This window comes from Carcharhinus amblyrhynchos, chromosome 8 (genome assembly GCF_965287045.1).
Source record: "Carcharhinus amblyrhynchos chromosome 8, sCarAmb.v2.hapA, whole genome shotgun sequence".
Lineage (NCBI taxonomy): Eukaryota > Metazoa > Chordata > Chondrichthyes > Carcharhiniformes > Carcharhinidae > Carcharhinus > Carcharhinus amblyrhynchos.
In genome coordinates, this window is record NC_137331.1 from 44,575,907 (window position 1) to 44,598,695 (window position 22,789).

At 44.2% G+C, this 22,789-nt stretch overlaps 1 protein-coding gene across 4 annotated transcripts; it reads right to left on the minus strand.

Moving 5' to 3' along the window:
* Positions 1-4,291: 4,291 nt before the first annotated feature.
* Positions 4,292-20,079, minus strand: tbx20 (T-box transcription factor 20). Of its 4 annotated transcripts, XM_080194863.1 has the most exons (9): positions 19,956-20,079; positions 19,427-19,658; positions 17,777-17,941; positions 15,846-15,954; positions 12,451-12,609; positions 11,429-11,505; positions 10,303-10,305; positions 7,657-7,769; positions 4,292-4,632 (listed from the first exon to the last, which is right to left on the minus strand). In XM_080194863.1, exons 1-9 carry the CDS (start codon positions 20,077-20,079, stop codon positions 4,292-4,294), a joined length of 1,323 nt encoding a protein of 440 aa, XP_080050989.1. The 4 variants fall into 4 exon arrangements, with proteins under 4 accessions (XP_080050989.1, XP_080050987.1, XP_080050985.1 ...); XM_080194861.1 differs by lacking the exon at positions 10,303-10,305; XM_080194859.1 differs by lacking the exon at positions 10,303-10,305 and having other exon boundaries at positions 7,657-7,817.
* Between the last annotated feature and the right edge of the window lie 2,710 nt (positions 20,080-22,789).

Consider the following 22,789-nt stretch of genomic DNA (forward strand, 5'->3'; position numbering starts at 1 on the left):
CGCGATTTGAATAAAGTGTTTCTGCTGGCTCTCCTTCAGCCAAACATTTCCAAATACTGGCTCAGGTACTCAAGGAAGGAAAGGATATTTAGAATAAAGTGTGAGAGTTGCAGTAAATGGCTCCCTGATTACATATTTTTATTTTTATATTAAATCAGGAATTCAGGAGTAACTTCTTTACCCAGAGAGTGGTGGGGATGTGGAACTCGCTCCAGCAGGGAGTGGTTGGGATGAATAGAGTGGATACATTGAAAGGGAAACTGGATAAACACACAAGGGAGGAAAGAATGGAGGAGATGAAGAGGGGGTGGTAGGTGATTCATGTGGAGTAGAAACACTAGCATGGAGTGATTGGGCTGAATGGCCTGTTTCTGTGTTGTACAGTCAATGTAACTAGGCTATGAATTTTCACAGCTGATTTGTACATTTACCTTTCATTTCCAATATGGGATGGCAATTTTTCTAAATTTAAGTCCAACCAATCTGTGGATACACAACAAGATCAGCCTTGGTGTAATTCACAGAATTTACAATAAGCAAAGGTTACACACACAGAATGTTACCGTGAACTTTAAACCCCAGCCATTGGGGGTGTGTGTGGTTTGGGGTGGGAGGGGAATCTCTAGGAGGTGGTGTTCCCAGGTATCTGTTGTTCTCGTCCGTCTAGATGGTAGTGGTCATTGGTTTGGAAGGTGCAGCCTAAGGAGTCTTGGTGAGTTGCTGCAGTGCATCTATGACTATGTGGCCATGTGTGACTGTGTGACCACGTGTGACTGTGTGGCCTGTGTGACTGTGTAACTATGTGTGACTGTGCGGCTATGTGTGCCTATGTGGCCATGTGTGACTGTATGACTGTGTGGCCATGTGTGACTGTGTGGCCATGTGTGACTGTACAACCATGTATGACTGTGTGGCCATGTGTGACTGTGTGACTGTGCGGCTATGTGTGACTATGTGGCCATGTGTGACTGTAACCATGTGTGACTGTGCAGCCATATGTGATTGTGTAACCATATGTGACAGTGTGGCCTGTGTGACTGTGTGCCATGTGTGACTGTGTGGCCATGTGTGACTGTGTGGCCATGTGTATAACTAGAAAGCCAGGTTAGATCATTGTATTTCTATGGTATTGTTATGGTAAGGTTGTATAAGGCGTTGGTGAGGCCGAACCTAGAGTATTGCGTACAGTTTTGGTCGCCTAGTTACAGGAAGATTATAAATAAGGTTGAAAGAGTGCAGAGGAGGTTCACAAGGATGTTGCTGGGACTTGAGCAGCTGAGTTACAGAGAGAGATTGAATAGGTTAGGACTTTATTCCCTGGAGTGTAGAAGAATGAGGGAAGATTTGACAGAGGTATATAAGATTTTGATGGGTATAGATAGAGTGAATGCAAGCAGGCTTTTTCCACTGAGGCTAGGGAAGAAAAAAACTAGAGGGCATGGGTTAAGGGTGAAAGGAGAAAAGTTTAAAGGGAATATTAGGGGGGGGCTTCTTCACGCAGAGTGGCGGGAGTGTGGAATGAGCTGCCAGATGAAGTGGTAAATGCAGGATCACTTTTAACATTTAAGAAAAACTTGGACGGGCTCATGGATGAGAGGAGTGTGGAGGGATATGGTCTAAGCGCAGGTCAGTGGGACTAGACAAAAAATGGTTCAGTACAGACAAGAAGGGCCAAAAGGCCTGTTTCTGTGCTGTAATTTTCTATGGTTCTAATCAATGTGAAGCATTCATAGTCGAACAGCAAGAGCAGAATGATCCTTGAGGACAGACAGACTTCGCAAAGTGAGTTCCAGAATTCACATTTGCCATCGGAAAGCAAGATTCCAGAAGGGAGCTTGGCATTCCCAATTCTGGGAATTCCCACTTCCCTTTTCCAATCAGCATTACTAAAATTAATTGAGATCAGGTGGGTCAGCTGTGTGTTCATGTAGTTCAAAGTTTATTAATTAGTATCACAAGTAAACTTACATTAACATTGCAATGAAGTTGCTGTGAAAATCCCCTAGTCACCACACTCTGTCGCCTGTCCAGATTACACTGAGGGAGAATTTAGCACAGGTAACCAGCATGTCTTTGGGACTGTGTGAGGAACTCAGAGAAAATCCATGCAGACGTGGGGAGAACTTGCAGACTCCGCACAGATAGTGACCTAAGGTTGAAATCGAACCAGGTCCCTGGTGCTGTGAGGCAGCAGGGCTAATGATTCAAGTTGCCAAGGTATCTGCAACAAGGGTTCTCCAGAAATCGATAAACCTCATTCCATGTATTGTTTCTTATCTCCAGCTCTGAGGTACCCAGTAAATTTGTCTGAAGGTAACACAAGAGCAACTTTGGAATACAAACTCTGGCTTGCTGTCATAGTTGATCTCAGAATGGAGAACACTAAAAAACCCACATGCTGACATCTAAAGTCCATTGCTAGTGAGTTGCTGGGCAGGATGGGGTTAAAAGCTAAGACTGTCTGACCCTGTCAATAGACCAGGAGGAAGAGTAAAATTATCCAAACTCGGGCATAACACCAGCTGCTGTTACTGCTCCGCATTAGCTACACAAGAAATAGAATCAGGCATAGGCCATTTGGCCCCTCAATCCTGCTCCACCTCTTGAAAAGACCATGACACATCTGAGTGTGGTATCAACTCCATTTTCCTGTCAGTCCTCCATAACTCTCGACTCCCGTATTAATCAAAATCCAATCCTGCCTGGAATATATCCAATTCCCAACTCCCTCTGTTCTCTGGGGAAAGGAATTCCACCTGTGAGAAAAAATTCTCCTCATCTCCCAGTTAAGTGGGACAGCCCTAATTTTTAAACTGTGTGCCCTAGTTCCAGACACCCCAAAAGGGGGAACCACCCACTCTGCACGAACCCTGTCAATTCCCTTCAGGATCTTGCCTCTACCTGTGCTGCGGAGAACATCAAACACACATACATATCAATGGAGTGATGATTCAGTGAGTGAATGTGCACACATTGCCATTTACAAATACTCCATTTTAATCTTCAGTTTGAAATATCACATTACATTGATTAATCAGTTCCTGCAGAAATAAATATATTGCACTTTTAAAAAACAATTCTTAATAGATGTAACTCCATGATTTTGTTTTAATATAATTCAATACATGAGAAAAACACAGTCTGGGATTTTTCTAATACTTTTTAAAAAGAGGTGAACATGCTCGCAAAACTTGTACAACGATAAGAGGGTGAGTGTGGCAAGCTACAGAATGACTGAGATATTCTACTGGGATAATACCACACACACACACACTCAGTCAATCACACTCTCTCTTTCTCACATACACAATCACACTCTCACTCACAATCATACACACAATCACTCTCTCACACACACTCACAATCATACACTCACATACACACTCAGTCATACAATCACACTCTCACACACACACACACACGCTCCCACAGACACACACTCACATACACACACACACACACAATCTCTCTCTCACACACACAATCAAACTCTCACACACACACAATCATACACACACAATCACTCTCTCACACATACTCACAATCATAAACTCACATAATCACACTCACACATTCACAATCATACACTCACTCACACACACACACACTTCCAGAGACACACGTGCACACATACTCACAATCATACACTCACACAAACACATACTCACAAACACTCACACACATTCAGTCACAATCAATCACACAAACAGTGTATCTGAGATGTGACTGTGGCTCTGATCCCATCAATAGGCTTCAGTTTGTCAGCTGCAGGGTATTATTGGGCACAGGGCAGGTGGATTTACTCCCACACTACACTCAGAATGCTGTCACTGTTGCTGTCCTCACTCACTGGGGATTCCTAGCAAGTCGATCTGATTTAGTGCTTACAAACCAGCATAGTATTTGCAGTTTATTAACAGCAACAGGCCTCAGGATTATTAGTGGGAGGGGTGGGAGTAGGGATTGGCTGTACCCTAGTTAAATCGCCTTCCCCCAAGATGAAATTGGAGCGATTGCAGGTTAGGAGGGAACAGTGCACTCAGGGGGCTGTAGTCCAGCAATGATTGCTGGGATTTGTAGTCCAGTTGCTGCAATGTGTTCTGGGAGTTGTTGTCCAGTTATTGCAATGCCCTCAGAAACATGTAGCCTTTTTGATTTGGCAATGCCCTGCAGGGGCTGCTGTTCTTGGTGTGTAATCTTGTGTTATTGTTGTACAGCCTGTCCCACTGACTCTGTGCATCCTTCACAAACGCCACATTCCCTTGTGTGAAATGCACCGTTGTTGAGTCAATCATACAAAATGAGTCATTACAGTTGAGGAGTGTCGCAGTCCCTGGATAGCAGCGTATGGCCCTTGCTGGAAATAGTGGTGGTATCTGGGCATGTGAAAGGTTGGAAATGTTGGCCCACTTCCTTGCATAGAACTTGCAATAGCTGATGGCGTCAGAGGCATTGCGATGCGGCTGTAGGGTGGGAGTGATCCCTGGATAGGGTGAGGGATGGGGGCTGCTAATGAGGCCGTGCTGCTAGCAATTGCAGTGAGGGACTGAGGATGCTGGAAACCAGAGAAATTGGAGGAAGAGGCGACCCAGGTGCTCAGGGACAAGTTGTCTGAAGTTGTAAATGCTGATCCTGCAAAATAAATCAAATACAGAATGATAAAACAGTGTCACTGATAGAGAATAAACTGATAAAACAGTGTCACTAATAGAGGATAAAATGGTAAAAAAAGTATCACAGATAGAGAATCAAGTGGGAAAACAGTGTCACTGAGAGAGAATAAATTGGTAAAACAGTGTCACTGAGAAAATAAAATGGGAAAACAGTGTCACTACTGGAAGAATAAAATGGGAAAACAGCATCATTGACAGAGAATAAAATGGGAAAACAGTGTCGCTAATAGAATAAAATGGGAAAACAGTGTCGCTGATAGAGAATAAAATGGTAAAAAAGTGTCACTAATAGAGAATAAAATGGGAAAACAGTGTCAATAATGGTGTCCCTAATCTGTCCTTGCATCTCTAAATGCCTGTAGGTCCTGTCTCTCAAAATACCTTCCAACAATTTACTCACCACAGATGTGAGAATATAGGAGGCATGGTTAATAAGTTTGTAGATGACACCAAGATTGGTGGCATAATGGACAGTGAAGAAAGTTATCTCCAATTACAACAGGATCTTGTTCAATTGGGCCAGTGGGCTGACAAATGGCAGATGGAGTTTAATTTAGACAAATGCAAGGTGATGCATTTTGGTAGATTGAACTGGGGCAGGACTTACTAAGTTAGTGGTAGGGCATTGGGGAGAGTTACAGAACAAAGAGATCCAGGGGTACATGTTCATAGCTCCTTGAAAGTGGAGTCACAGGTAGACAGAATGGTGAAGAAGGCATTCGGCATACTTGGTTTCATTGGTCAGAACATTGAATACAGGAGTTGGGGTGTCTTACTGAAGTTGTACAAGACATTGGTAAGGCCACAGTTGGAATATTGTGTGCAATTCTGGTCACCCTATTATAGAAAGGATATTATTAAACTAGAAAGAGTGCAGAAAAGATTTACTAGGATGCTAGTGGGACTTGATGGATTGAGTTATAAGGAGAGGCTGGATAGGCTGGGATTGAGTTATAAGGAGAGGTTGGATAGACTGGGTTTTTTTTATCTGGAGCATAGGAGGCTGAGGGGTGATCTGACAGAGGTCTATAAAATAATGAGGGGCATAGATAGCTAGATAGTCAATATCTTTTACCAAAGGTAGGGGAGTCTAAAACTAGAGGGCATAGGTTTAAGGTGAGAGGGGAGAGTCACAAAAGTGTCCAGAGGGGCGGTTTTTTCATACAGAGGGTGGTGAGTGTCTGGAACAAGCTGCCACAGGGAGTAGTAGAGGCGGGTACAATTTTGTCTTTTAAAAAGCATTTAGATAGTTACATGGGTAAGATGGGCATAGAGGGATATGGGCCAAATGCAGGCAATTGGGATTAGTTTAGGGGGTTTCAAAAAAAAGGGCAGCATGGACAAGTTGGGCCAAAGGTCCTGTTTCCATGCTGTAAACCTCAATGACTCTATGACTTTAATAGAGCAAAAAATGGTAAAACAGTGTCAACAAAAGAGAATTAAAATGGCAAAACAGTATTACCAATAGAGAATAAAATGGTGAACCAGTGTTACTGATAGAGAGTAAAATGGGAATAAACTGGGAGAACAGTGTCACTAATAGAGGAGAAAATGGTGAAACAGTGGGCCTGAAGTTACCATTTTCATTCGAAGTGTTGAATCTGGGTATAATTCAGATCTGATTTCGAAACCTGCTTTCAGGCACCCCCATATGCACTGAAGACAAAATCGCTAGTGCAAATCACGCTGTGGGTGGGGCCTAGCGTGGCTGAAATGATTGGAGCACCGAACTGCGCATGCTCAGTTCAAAAAAAATTTGAAAAAGCGCACTCGTGTCAAATCGCTCCTGGGCCACAGAAAGCGGAGAGAGTGGTCCGGGAGCAAAACGTGGGAGTGATGGTTCACACACTCAACACTGCACCCCCCCACCCCCCACCCCCACCCCGCCAGACAACGTTCCGAAAGCTTGTGGGTTTACTATCAAATAAACATGTTGGACTTTAACCTGGTGTTGTGAGAGTTCTTACTGTGTCCTGTTTCACCAGGACAGACTGAGCTGGTGCACAGTCTACCATTATCAAGCAGAGAGAGGATCAATCCCAGTTCAATGAAGGGTGCAGCAGGACATGCTAGGAGCAACATTAAGTGTACCTAAAAATGAGGTGTCAACCTGGCGAAGCTACAACACAAGATTGTTTGTGTGTCAAACTGCATAAGCAGCAAATAATCAACAGAGCTAAGCAATCCTGCATCCAATGGATCAGATCCAAGCTCTGCAGTCCTGCCACATCCAGTTGTGAGTAGTAAACAGCTCACTGGAGGAGGCAGCTCCACAAATATCCCCATTTTCAATGATGGAGGAGCCAGCACATCAGTGCAAAAGATCATATATTCACAACAATCTTCAGCCAGAAGTGCCGAGTGGATGATGCATCTCCTCCAGAGGTCCCCAACATCTCAGATGTCAGTCTCCAACAAATTCAATTCACTCCAGGCTGAATACTGGATACTGCAAAGGCTATGGACCCTGACAATATTGCAGCAGTAGTGCTGAACGCATGTGCTCCAGAACTTGCCACATCCCTAGCCAAGCTGTTCCAATACAGCTACAACACTGGCATCTACCCAGCAATGTGGAAAATTACTTCAGTATCTCACAGCCACTGCAGCATCATTACAAATCATACAGGGATGAGGATTTGTAAAATTGGGATCAAATTGCTCTTTGGTTGGAACGGGAAAGGTGAATATTTAAAATGAGGTTCCTCGGGAAGAAGTGAGTGTTCCCACAGTGTGAGTTTGAAGAGGGACAGAGGAATTCTCGCCAGTGTCCCGGGGCCAAGATTTATTCCACAATAAATATCACTGAAATTGGTCACTGTCACATTGCTGTTGATGGGATCTTGCTATGTACAGATTGGCTGCTGTGTTCCCTACATTACAGCAGTGACTACATTTCGAAGGTACCTGATTGACTGTAAAGCCATTTGGGATATCCTCAGGTTGTGTAAGGTGCTATTTAAATATGGGAGCTGCTTTTTACCTCTGGTTTGCGTAGCTTGGTTATCATCACCTAGACCATCATCATCTCCACCGTATGTTCGGATAGGTGAGCGTGCGTATGTGTGTTTCTGGATTAAATTCTCCACACTTTCTCTGTGAAACAGGAAAGTTAGTATTAACAGACAGAACCTAACAGATATCCTGCATCAAATAAATACCAGATCAACTCCTTCTCAATTTCAATTCATGACCAGTGAGATTATATTATAGAGTCAGAGAGGTTTACAGCAGGGAAACAGGCCTTCAGCCCTAATTGTCCATGTTGCCCTTTTTTTTGAAACCCTAAGCTAACCCCAGTTGCCTGCATTTGGCCCGTATCCCTCTATACCCATCTTACCAATGACAAAATTGTACCCGTCTCTACTACTACCTGTGGCAGCTCATTCCAGACACTCACCACCCTCTGTGTGAAAAAATTTCCCTTCTGGACCCTTTTGTATCTCTCCCCTCTCACCTTCAATCTATGCCCTCTAGTTTTAGACTCCTCTATCTTTGGGAAAAGATATTGACTATCTAGCTGATCTATGCCCCTCATTATTTTATGGACCTCTATAAGATCACCCCTCAGCCTCCTACGCTCCAGAGAAAGAAGTCCCAATCTATTAGTGGTGTAGTGAGTTATCCTGCTTCACACTGGGTAGAGAGTTAGCAGCATTGTGATTCTGACAGATTGTCTGCTCATTCCTGCTGCTGATTTTTAGTGGCTTACTCAACATTCTGATTTCAAGAGTTTAAAATCAATATGTTAAAATATAATGCTGCCTATTTTAAATCCTGTGGTTATAGTTCATGGAACAACTGAGAATAGGAGGCCTTTCAGCCCATCCACTCCATGCTAGCTCTTTAATTTATCTTTCCCCCTTTGCAAGTATTTATCTAATTTCCTCCAAGCCTGAACTCAATCTGTTTTCTCTCCAATAGGTTACCAACTCACTCCAAAGAGTAACTCTGGTTTTCTCCGGATTCCACTGAAAGTTAACAGTTCAAACCCTTCACCTTATCATAGAAACTAGAGGCAGGAGGAGACCATTCGGCCCTTCGATTCTGCTCTGCCACTCGTTTTGATCATGGCTGATCATCGAATTCAATATCCTGATTTCCCCCCACCCCTCCCCCTCCCTAATTCCTTGATCCCTTTAGCCCCAAGAGCTATATCTAATTTTTTTCTTGAAATCACACAATGTTTTGGCCTCAACTATTTTCTGTGGTAGTGAATTCCACACATTCACCACCCTCCTGGGGAAGACATTTCTCCTCACCTCAGTTCTAAAAGGTTTACCCCTTATCCTCAAACTATGACTCCCAGTTCCGGGCTCCCCCACCATCGGGAACATTTCCCACATTTAAACCTCTCTCTCTCTCTGCAACAGGTAGTGGGCCCCATCCTCACTCCATCCCCTCACAAACTGAAACATTCCCACCATCACTGCATTGTGAATAAGAATCAGAATCCAGTTACCAAAGACAAGAGTGAGCATTTAAAACTTGTTCAGACAGTCACAAGAAACAGGAAAGAGACGCAAACATCGACAAATATCAAACAGGGAGCCCCGGACAAGAAATTGGATTATCTGAGCCAATCTGTTCTGCATCTGAGGATGATTTTTTTTTGACGCGTTCAATGTGCTTATTTTAAACACAGATCCATCGCAGGTAATCCCGTTTCCACCAGAATGATTCCTTATTCACACCCAATTTATCCGGAGTTATTTGGGTGTGGAGGAGATCCAATCAGTGAGTGTCTCATGGAAATGGAGTGGAAAAGATTTTGAGAAGGGTGAGTCTGCAGGGCAGACACACCACTGGAATAAATGATTCCGTCTTCAGCGTTCATCTAGGGCTTCGTGGGATTGAGTGATCGCATTATGTTACTGAAGAAGAAATTCCGTATATCTGCCCTGTGTTTACATTCATCCACAAATCACAAACTCAAATTGAGTTAAAAACATTCACTGTGTCAGCCCACGGATCGGTTCTGCTAGTCACTAATTATTTATATCCTGCTGAAAACAGACACTTGGAAATCTTGATTGCTGAATTTACCAGCGGGGCAATTGTTCACTCCAAAATCACTCACTGAAAGTTCAGATATTAACTACATTTTTAAACATTATTTTTCCCCAGACAAGGTCTATCTCGGGGTCCTGTTAACGATCTGTCTTTGTACCGGTCAGGAAAGCCATTGGGAATGGGAGTGAGCGGCTCAGTCTGGGTAAAGTGCTGTCAAATTATAATTTAAATGTATTTTATCATCAGTGGTTGGAGCTGATGGGCTCTCAGAGTCGCAGCTTTCAATCAGTAACAGGACAGATTGGATTATTGGGCTGTTTGTCCCAGTAACTGCCTGTAAACTAATCACATCTCTCTGAGGACACATCCATCAAACCCAATCGGCTCCCTGAACAATCTTCAGACAAATGAGACTTTTAAACACTGGACACCGGTTACAGTTACAGTGCCTCTGTTAACCAGTATTTTTCCGGCCGATTTCTAAAGATTTAGTTTAGCTGGAGTTGGAAAGACAGGTGAGTGCAAATTCCAGGCCTCTACTCCTGCCCACAGTGCTGGAGCTCAGCACTGAGCATTTGGGGCGCGGTGGGGTGTTGCTGTGGTGGTTCCATCACACCTGCTCCTGCCCACTGTGCTGGAGCTCAGCACTGAGCAGTAGTGGCGCGGGGTGGGGTGCTCTCCTTTCAACTTCAGGTTCATTTGATAAAGAACACACAGGCTGGATTGGGTGCGATGGGATTGGGTGCGATGTTATTGGATGTGATGGGATTGAGTGTGATGGGATTGGGTGCGTTGTGATTGGGTGCGATGGGATTGGGTGCGTTGTGATTGGGTGCGATGGGATTGGGTGCGATGGGATTGGGTGCGTTGGGATTGGGTGTGTTGGGATTGGGTGCGATGGGATTGGGTGCGATGGGATTGGGTGTGATGGGATTGGGTGCGATGGGATTGGGTGCGATGGGATTGGGTATGATGGGATTGGGTGCGATGGGTTCCCATGGAAAAGAGAGGAGGGAGGTGGAGAATCCAGATCCAGTAATGTGTTTGTCCAGGAGACAGGGAATCACAGGGACTGTGTTCACACATTTCAGCTGATATGACAGGTACACCAAGTGTATACAGAGTATATTAAAATGGAAAATACAGGAATCAGTGTGGATACTGTCTGAGATTCATGTACACAGATCGTGTGTACATGGACTATAACAATCTGTTGGGCTACATGTACACAAATTGTATACGGATTGTGTGTACACAAACTATAACAGACAAAACTCTCTATTAATTCAGATTTGACAATGACTTTGTACCCACATTTCCTATTTTAACCCCAGCGCAGCCACATAGATTGTACAGCTCTCTCTCTGTCTGTTTGTCTCTCTCGTTACGTCTGTCTCTTTCTGTCTCTTTCTCCTTTTCTCTCTCTCTCGCTCTCTGTCTCCCTCTCTATCCACCCCAATCCATTTCCAGATTATTAGTGAAACAATCAGTCTAATTCCCTGAATTGAAACATCTCCAGCTTCCAGGATGCGGATAAAATCTCAGCATGGAAAATTCTCTGGATGCTGTCAGTCCTGTGGAAGATTTCCATCATTTCATTTTCTTATTTTGCAGTTAGAACATTCAAATTCAGGGTTAGAACAGAAACAAGAGAGATAACAAAAGTGAAATACAGAATAAGATGAAGAAAGGTGTCACTGATTTGGAATTGAAAAAACGAGCCTTACTCCTGAAAACAGTACCTCTCCATGTCAGTCAATCGGGAAGAGTCCCGGAATCCTTTAGCAAAAGGATTGCTGTCAATTTTTAATTTGGTAATCTGGAGAGAGATAATACTGATTACAGATAAACCACATTCTGAAAAAAACAATCATTTCAACAGGAATTTCAATTCAAAACTAAACTCTACAGTCTCATCAAAACAGATTGTCAATCTGAATCAATATTCTTTATAAAACAAGACTTAAAATATTTGTCTCAGTAAAAATCAGATTGTCACTAAAATATCCCACTGGTTCATTTTAAACCCCCCATCCTCCTGGGCTTTAATCTGCTGAGGACTTGGGTTAAACACACTCCATGCGAGTACAGTCTGCCCACTGCTCAAAGTATCAGTAGCTCTGAGCCACTTCCTAGGGCAATACCTACCAGCCCTAACAACACCACCCCTTGCCCAGCATGAGCCAGGATGCTGATTCTGTTACCCTGTGCCCCTCACCATCACCCTCTGGCCCCAGCACACTGCAGATATCTTCCCCAAGCCCAACTGGGGGAATAGAATTGGAAGAAGAGGCCCTTCAGCCCATCCTGCCAGCCACCAAGTACCCATCATAATCCCATTTCCAGCACTTGGTCTGTAACTTTGTATGTTATGTAGAAGGAAACTGGAGCACTCGGAGGAAACACATGCAGACATGGGGAGAACGCACAAACTCCACAGTCTGGGATTGAACCTGGATAACCACTGTGCCACCGTGCCCAGGATTAACATCAATCTGCCACTAACATCTTGGTGAAAATATCTGGCAAACCCTTAATACCCATTGTCAATAAATTCTATATAAACAGGAGCAATGAGAGGAAGGAGCTGGCAGACTGAGAATCTTTATAACCAGTTAATGGGATTGGTATTTAGACAAGTTGTGAACATTCAGTGATTAACTTCAGCCAGGTTGCTCTGACAGGCTGCACACGGTTAGGGAATCAAACCCTGACATTTCTTTGCAGATTTTCGTGCTGCTGAAATGAATGAGCAGGGACTCACCAGCTGGTTCTGATATGCTGTGACTGCAGTGAACACAGTCTCCGGGAAGATGAAAGTTCGGAATTCCTCAGATTTCAGGTTGACCAGAGAGGCAGTGTGATCTTTCTTTTTAATGATGTGGACTCGAGGCTGGTATTTATGCATGGAATTCAGAATAATCTGCGGAATTAATTTATCACAGTTACAGTGAGGCGGAATCGGATCTCCAGAATTCAGATTGTGAAGATATTTGAATTAAACAGAAATGCAGCAAATCAGCAGTGAGCCAATGAATCCCAATCTTCACAAGCTCAGCAATTATCCATCATGTGGAACTTCCATCGGGAACAGAATGCGATCAGGAATCACAAACTCAAAACCTCCTGGAAAAATCCCATATCTGGGCTCCAGAAATGGAAAGCTATTTTTACGGATATCATGAAATAATAGACTGCTTAAATCAAATCCCAAATGCAGTGAACACCTGATGACACAACTGATTCCAGAATATTCTGCTACAATTCAGTTTCACTCCATTCATTTGATGAAAATCATTCATTTGCATCTTAAACAGAACAAGTTTCAGAATGATCGGCCTATAATACACTTGTACCCACACACGGTAATCTGTTTATAATATACTCGTACCCATACACACAGAGTAACCTGTCTATAAACACACTTGTATCCCCACACACAGTAACCTGTCTATAATACACTTGTATCCACACACACAGTAACCTGTCTATAATACACTTGTATCCACACATAAAGTAACCTGTCTATAATACACTTGTATCCACACACACAGTAACCTGTCTATAATACACTTGTATCCACACACAAAGTAACCTGTCTATAATACACTTGTATCCACACACAAAGTAACCTGTCTATAATACACTTGTATCCACACACACAGTAACCTGTCTATAATACACTTGTATCCACACACAGTAACCTGTCTATAATACACTTGTATCCACACACAAAGTAACCTGTCTATAATACACTTGTATCCACACACACAGTAACGTGTCTATAATACACTTGTATTCACACACACAGTAACCTGTCTATAATACACTCGTATCCACACACACAGTAACCTGTCTATAATACACTTGTATCCACACATAAAGTAACCTGTCTATAATACACTTGTATCCACACACACAGTAACCTGTCTATAATACACTTGTATCCACACACAAAGTAACCTGTCTATAATACACTTGTATCCACACACAAAGTAACCTGTCTATAATACACTTGTATCCACACACACAGTAACCTGTCTATAATACACTTGTATCCACACACAGTAACCTGTCTATAATACACTTGTATCCACACACACAGTAACCTGTCTATAATACACTTGTAACCACACACAGAGTAGCCTGTCTATAATACACTTGTAACCACACACAGAGTAGCCTGTCTATAATACACTTGTAACCACACACAGAGTAACCTGTCTATAATACACTTGTATTGCATTCCAGTGAGATTTACACAGACAATCTCTATCATATTCCAGTGGGATTTATACAGACAATCTCTATCAATATTCCAGTGGGATTTACACAGACAATCTCTATTGGTATTCCAGTGGGATTTACACAGACAATCTCTATCGTATTCCAGTGGGATTTACACAATCTCTATCGTATTCCAACGGGATTTACACAGACAGTTTCTATCGTATTTCAGTGGGATTTACACAGACAATCTGTATCGTCTTCCAATGGGATTTACACAGACAATCTGTATCTTCTTCCAATGGGATTTACACAGACAATCTCTATCAATATCCCAGTGGGATTTACATGGACAATCTCTATCAATATTCCAGTGGGATTTACATAGACTATCTCTATCAATATTCCAGTGGGATTTACACAGACAATCTCTATCAATATTCCAGTGGGATTTACACAGACAATCTCTATTGGTATTCCAGTGGGATTTACACAGACAATCTCTATCGTATTCCAGTGGGATTTACACAGACAATCTTTATCGTATTCCAGTGGGATTTACACAATCTCTATCGTATTCCAGTGGGACTTACACAGACAATCTTTATCGTATTCCAGTGGGATTTACACAGACAATCTTTATTAATTTCCAGTGGGATTTACACAATCTTTATTAATTTCCAGTGGGATTTACACAGACACTCTCTATCATATTCCAGTGGGATTTACACAGACACTCTCTATCATATTCCAGTGGGATTTATACAGTCTCTATTGTATTCCAGTGGGATTTACACAGACAATCTCTTTCAATATTCCAGTGGGATTTACACAGACAATCCCTATCGTATTCCAATGGGATTTACACAGACAGTTTCTATCAATATTCCAGTGGAATTTACACAGACAATCTCTATCAATATTCCAGTGGGATTTACATAGACAATCTCTATCAATATTCCAGCGAGATTTACACAGACGATCTCTATCAATATTCCAGCGGGATTTACGCAGACAATTTCTATCATATTCCAATGGGATTTACGCAGACAATCTCTATCGTATTCCAGTGGATTTACACAATCTCTATCGTATTCCAGTGGGATTTACGCAGACAATCTCTATCGTATTCCAGTGGGATTTACACAGACAATCTCTATCGTATTCCAGTGGGATTTACGCAGACAATCTCTATCGTATTCCAGTGGATTTACACAATCTCTATCGTATTCCAGTGGGATTTACACAGACAATCTCTATCGTATTCCAGTGGGTTTTACACAATCTCTATCGTATTCCAGTGGGATTTACACAGACAATCTCTATTGTATTCCAGTGGGATTTACACAGACAATCTCTATTGTATTCCAGTGGGATTTACACAGACAATCTCCATCGTATTCCAGTGGGATTTACACAGACAATCTCCATCGTATTCCAGTGGGATTTACACAGACAATCTCTATCGTATTCCAGTGGGATTTACACAGACAATCTCTATCGTATTCCAGTGGGATTTACACAGACAATCTCTATCGTATTCCAGTGGGATTTACACAGACAATCTTTATCGTATTCCAGTGGGATTTACACAGACAATCTTTATCGTATTCCAGTGGGATTTACACAGACAATCTTTATTGTATTCCAGTGGGATTTACACAGACAATCTCTAACTTATTCCAGTGGGATTTACACAGACAGTCTCTATCGTATTCCAGTGGGGTTTACACAGGCGATTTCTATCATATTCCAGTGAGATTTACACAATCGCTATCATATTCCCATCATATTTCCAGACAATCACTATGATTTTCCAGTCAGATTTATACCATTTATTAGCAGAATCTGTTTGAAAGAGCCTTTTATAAACATGTTGCCATTTGCACTCTCTGGGCCCAGATCTGACATAAAAATCAGTGCCACACTCACATGACCGTGTTGATCCAGTTCATTGTTGGTGAGTTTGACTTTTTCAAATGAAACCATTTGTTTGAGAAGCTGTTCCCCTGTGAATGGACAGTCTGGGTGAACATATAATCTGTAAGGAGAGAGGAACATTGTCACAGAAAGTGCACTCAGATTTGGAAGATTAAAGGGGAGATTTGATTGCAGATAAATGTAAACAGAAACTTTTTCCACTGGGGAGCATTCCGGAACTAAATTCTGAAGTGAAATTAGGAAACATTCCTACATACAGGATGGTCGGAATGTGGAACTCCCTTCTCTGAACGACAATTGATGCTAAATTGATTTAAATCTGAGATTGACAGGCTGTTATTCACCTGGTATGAAGAGGCTTGGGCTAAAAATGGGTAAATTCAGTTAGATCACATATTATTCATGATCTCATTGAATGTGTAACAGGCTCGGGGAGGGGCTGAGTGGCCTCCTCGATGTAGAGGTGCCAGTGTTGGATTGGGGTGGGCACAGTAAGAAGTCTCACAACACCAGGTTAAAGTCCAACAAGTTTATTTGGTATCACGAGCTTAGAGGCTAGAGGGGCTGAATGGCCTCCTCCTGTTGCTCTTGGATAGTGTACCTGCAGACATGCTGAACTGTAGGGCTGAGTGTGTTTGAACCCATTCCCAGACACAGCTCTCTGTATATTCATTAAAAACTGAAACTAAGATTAGTTGTGATGTTAGATTTGATAAGGTCCAGTCCAGTGTGTCCCAGGAAGGAGAGTCTGCCCAGTGTCTGGTGGAGTGGGGGGGGGGGGGGGGGGGATGCAGGGAGAGCTTCCCTAGCATCAGAGGAGGAAGATTCTCCCCAGTGTCCAAGAAGAGTGAGTCTGCCCCCGTGTCCAAGCGAGGGGATTTCTCTGGGTGACTTTTTGTGATTTTGTTTAGTGAAGAAATTAAACGCAGATGGAGTCAGTGGCTGAGCGAGGGGAAAACTTACTGAGCAACTTTAACCCCTGGGTTGTTGTGGTTGCAATGCAGGATCTGGGAGTGTTTTTATTTTGTGTGAATGTCTGCATGGTGCGAGATACTGGCCCAGTTTCACACAGTCTCAATACAGACTCACACAGTTTCTGTACAGGGTCCCCCAGTCTCTGTACAAGGTTCCCAGTCTCTGTAGAGGGTCCCTCAGTCTCTGTACAGGGTCCCCCAGACTTTGTTGAAGGCTCACACAATCTCTGTACAGGGTCCCCCAATCTCTGTACAGGCTCACACAGTCTCTGTACAGGCTCACACAGTCTCCATGTAGGGCTACACAGTCTCTGTACAGAGTTCCCCAGTCTCTGTACAGGGTCCCCCAGTCTCCGTATAGGGCCAAATAGTCTCTGTACAGGCTCACACAGTCTCCGTATAGGGCTACACAGTCTCTGTATAGGGCCACATAGTCTCTGTACAGACTCACATAGTCTCTGTACAGGCTCACACAATCTCTGTACAGGCTCACACAATCTCTGTACAGGCTCACATAGTCTCTGTACAGGCTCACACACTCTCTGTACAGGCTCACACAGTCTCTGTACAGGCTCACACAGTCTCTGTACAGGCTCACACAGTCTCTGAACAGGCTCACACAGTCTCCGTACAGGGCCACATAGTCTCTGTACAGGCTCACACAGTCTCCGTATAGGGCCACATAGTCTCAGTACAGGCTCACACAGTCTCTGTATAGGGCCACATAGTCTCTGTACAGGCTCACACTGTCTCTGTACAGGCTCACACAGTCTCTGTACAGGCTCACACACTCTCTGTACAGGCTCACACACTCTCTGTACAGGCTCACACACTCTCTGTACAGGCTCACACACTCTCTGTACAGGCTCACACTGTCTCTGTCTCTCCTCACAGACACTGCTGAAGGTGCTGAGCATTGTCGGTGGGTTTGTGGGTGAAGGAACTCACCTTGCAGGGAGCGGAGGGTCTGCTTTCCCAGCTACCAACCAGGAGGAACGGTGGTAAGCATACCGATATCTCTTATTGTCCATAGACACAATGTCCATCAGCACAATGTACTTCGCCTCAGGATCCACTCCAGATAGCGAAACTCGGATAGTGGGGAACATTCTCCTGGGAGGGGAACAGCAAAGGGGTAAATCCTGAGTGTCCCAGTATTAGTTATCTGAGGGGGGAGGGGTGGGGGGGTGTTGAGAGAAAGCTTGTTCCGCAGCAATAGCTCCAAAACTCTCCCTCCAGTTGCTGCAAAACCATCAGACCCCAAATTAGTCAGAATTCTATGAGAAACAGAGCAGAATAACCCTCACCCTGTGTTCCCTCATCCTCTGCTCCCCACCCCCTGCCATCCTCATCCCCTGCCCCTTTACCCCCTGACAGCTGCACCCCCTCCACCCCCACCCTGTGCCCCTTCACCCCCTGCCAACTGCTCCCCTGCCACCCTCACCCATTCACCCCCTGCCAACCCACCCCATCCCCTGCCACTCTCACCCTCTTCACCCCCTGCCACCCCCACCCCCTGCCACTTCACCTCCAGCCACCCCCACCCCATGGGCACTCCCGCCTACCCAATCTAGCTCAGTATTCTCACCATTTGCTGGTTTGGAGGGTTGAAGTTGGGAATGTGTATCCCCCCCACCCCGCTCTTTCCCCGTGTTTTCTGGTTTAATTTCAGATTTCTCGTGTTTTCTGGTATAAGGAAGCCATTCGGTCCATTTTATGGATGCTAGCTCTTTGAAAGGATTCTCCAGTTAGTCCCATTCCCCCTGCTCTTGTCCTCAAATCCCGGCATCTTTATTTTCCTTAAGGATTTATGCATCTGCCTTTTGAAAGTTCCTACCCAGTCCGAGGCTGCTCCCACCGCCGTTCCTGGCGGTGAGATTCTCCAACTGGCGCAGATTGGCAAAACACATCTCAAAGCTTTCCCACCGAGAAAAAATTTTACTGAACGCGTTTAGAAATAAATCAGATCCAATCCCAATGATAACAAGAACATTATGAACACAATTGCGGTGTCTATGCAGAGATTATAAAATATTATTCCAGCAGTAACGGATTCAGTTAGAAAACCGGATTGCAGGGATTGGAAAGAATTAGAATTTGGATTAATTTCATTATTGGTCACCGGTTTTTGACCATTTGTGAGTTGTTTGTGTTTACAATGTTATTTCCCCTGTCAGTAACTAGCTGGAATTGAAGAGGGACACATTGAGTCTCGGATTATCACACATACACGAGGTCAGTGCAAAGGGAAATAGCTCAACATCGAATTCAGCCGTTTCCACCTCGACAAGAGGAACTTTTACAATTCGGTCCGACTCCGGTTCACTCATTCACAAAACAACACTCGCCTCTGATAAGATATCCGATTAAATAAAGGACCTTTCGTTCAAAGCGCCGAGTCCCATTTCTCTGGATAGCGAATCTGCGGGAAACCCCAAATCCAAGCCCTTTTTCACCAATAATCATCTCAAAGCCCCGCGTTTCTCTCGAGTAAATTCGGGCAGAAACTGGTGGCTTCAGATTCAATTTGACGGAAATACAATTTAGCCCGTGAATAAAACCAACCGGTCCCGCTGCAGAGAGAACAGAAGCTGTCACCTGCCGGATTTAGTGATAATCATCTCCGTGCCCAGTTCATGGAACTTGTCCCAAAGCTCTTTGGTCTCCAGATTACAGGTGATTTTAGCCATATCAGCGCTGGGGGTGCTGGGGGCGGTAGGGATGAGGGGTTCGGTACAAACCGGGGAGGCAGTGCCGCTGTAATCCCCCATGTCCAGGCTGCCCAGCTGCCCCAGGGGCTGCGAACACGAAGATTTCTCCACGAATTGCTCTGTGTGAGAGGGAAGAAAAGCGGCTGTCAGTTCCAACAACATAGCTCCAGGCAGGCTGCAGCTCCCAAACTGCGGGTTAAACTGCAGAGCCAGGTAAGCAAAAACCAGAACAGAAACTTTACACAGAGCAAACTTTACTCAGGCTGCACTGGCTGCGACATTGTGAACACACAATAGTGCAGGATATCTGCTGTGTTTGCACATTGGGAGCTGGAAGGTAGATTCAGCACTGACTCTGCTAGGTAAAACTCAGAGCTCCATTTACCCAGGGGTTTGATGGTGAGAGTTTCACTTACCCAGGGGTTTGATGGCGTTCTCTTGTATCTCTTTCTCTTTGGAGTTTGCAGTGGCGATCAGAGCGGCGATGGAGAAAGCGTTAGCCCGGGATGAGAGCTGTGGTTTGGGGCTGTTGTACTCCATGCTCTCCACTCCAGTCTGGCTCTCTGCTGCTTGCTGTCTCTGTCCAGTTTGGGTCTCACTCTGTTCACTCCAGTCTGGCTCTCTCTGTGTTCAGTCTGGGACTGACACTTTCATGTGTTTCACTCACTCTCTGTGCAGTCTAGTTCTCTCCCTGTCAACTTTGGGTCTGGTTCTCTCTGTCTCACTCTGTCCAGTTTTCACACACTCTCTCTACCCAGTCTCTATCTCTCTGTCTAATTTTCACTGTCTCTCTCTGTCTGTCTCAGTCTCTCTCTATCTCTCTGTCTAATTTTCACTCTCTCTCTCTATCTGTCTCAGTCTCTCTCTCTATCTCACTCTCTCTCTCTCTCCTCCCGCCGCCCATTCATTCGGTGCCTACCCGGCAGCAGCCAATCAGAGGCCGCGGGATCCGCCCCCCCCCCCCCCCCCCCGGTGAAATGAAGGGCATGCGCCCTGGCAGATTGAGGAGAAGTCAATGTGACAGAAGCAGGTTCCCCACCCCCATTACACCCTCCCCCCACTGCACCCCCACACTGCACCCTGCCCCACACTGTACCCCCACACATTGCACTCCCATACACTGCACCCCCCACACTGCACCCTCCCATACATTGCATCCCCCACTGCACCCCCCCCCCCCCACTGCACCTCACCATCACACACTGCACTTCTCCCACTGCATTCCCCCCCTACACATACCCTCCCACCCACTCCCTCCCCACCCACCCACTGTCCCCCACCCATATCCCCCAACAAACTGCGCCTCTAACCACCACCACCCCCCCCCCCCGCCCCCACCTCGGGATACAGAGCTGCTCTGGGGATTTCCATGTTGATGAATGACAATTTCCATCATTACCATGTGAAAGATTCCCATCCGCCCTGTTTCTCTGCACAATGTTCTCAAACTCGACACCATCCTGCATGTTTCACATTCCTAATGCAGATTTTACAATCATATTTCTCCCAGATTCCTTAGACTGCTGCTCAAATGAGAAACCTTTCAACTTTGGAGCCAGGTGTTATGTTTAAGTTCCTGTGCAATGCTGTGACTGTGACATCCACATGTAATCCACTCACTGTCATCACTGACTGTGGGTGCTGGAGGACACCTGGTTTGACACACACACACATACACATACACACACATTCATACACACACACTCACACAATAACACATATTCACAAACACACACATTTACATACACACACACTCATTCACACTCACACATACACACATATTCACACACACACGTATTCACACACACACTCACTCATTCACACTCACACATACACACATATTCACACACACACATATTCACACACACACTCACTCATACACACATATTCACACACACACACACTCATTCACACACACATACACACATATTCACACACACACACTCATTCACACACACATACACACATATTCACACACACACACTCATTCACACTCACATACACACATATTCACACACACACACTCATTCACACACACATACACACATATTCACACACACACACTCATTCACACTCACATACACACATATTCACACACACACACTCATTCACACACACATACACACATATTCACACACACACACTCATTCACACTCACATACACACATATTCACACACACACACTCATTCACACACACATACACACATATTCACACACACACACTCATTCACACTCACATACACACATATTCACACACACACACTCATTCACACTCACATACACACATATTCACACACACACACTCATTCACACTCACATACACACATATTCACACACACACACTCATTCACACTCACATACACACATATTCACACACACACACTCATTCACACTCACATACACACACATATTCACACACACACTCATTCACACTCACATACACACACATATTCACACACACACTCATTCACACTCACATACACACACATATTCACACACACACTCATTCACACTCACATACACACACATATTCACACACACACTCATTCACACTCACATACACACACATATTCACACACACACACTCATTCACACTCACACATACACACACATATTTACACACACTCACTCATACATTCACACACATATTCACACACACACTCATTCACACTTACACACATATTCGCACTCATACACATACACACACTCATTCACATACTCACTTATGTACGTATTCACACGCATTCAATCACACACACACTCATTCACACACACACACTCACTCTCCCTCACATTCACACTGATTCTCAGTCTCACACACAGCTTCCATACATTCACTCAATCACACACAGAGAAACTGTTACCATTTCGCTGTTTCTGTTGAAGCAGATTTGCTGCTTTACCCGGGAAAGCTGGATCGCTGCTGCTTTCTCCGGCTGCGATTAGGAAATGGGACCAGTCTAGACCTGCCAGTGTTTGTGTCATTAATTTGCTCTGAAATCAGATTCGCTCCCCTCACACCCCCAAACACATCAAACTGTCCCGCTAACAGTGTTCCCGTTTCAAGAGCGGCTTTGCGCTGTCTTTACATTTCTAATGACCATTTCAGGAAGTATAAGTTTAATCGAATGTAAGAATTATTCCAGTTTCCCGCGTATCTTTAAATTTAACAATAAATTAGTTCTTACTGTGTTTCAAAGACAAATTTCTTTCCACAAAGTAAAGACAGAGAAAGAGAGAGAAAGAGGC

Excerpts from the sequence above, each read along its gene's own strand:
- tbx20 (XM_080194859.1), bottom strand. The coding sequence starts at position 20,079 with ATGGAGTACAACAGCCCCAAACCACAGCTCTCATCCCGGGCTAACGCT. Across the intron at positions 12,610-15,845 it reads AACTGGATCAACACGGTCAT|ATTATTCTGAATTCCATGCA; the intron begins GTGAGTGTGGCA and ends TTAATTCCGCAG. Across the intron at positions 7,818-11,428 it reads CGATTGACTGACATGGAGAG|GATATCTGTTAGGTTCTGTC; the intron begins GTACTGTTTTCA and ends TATTTGATGCAG.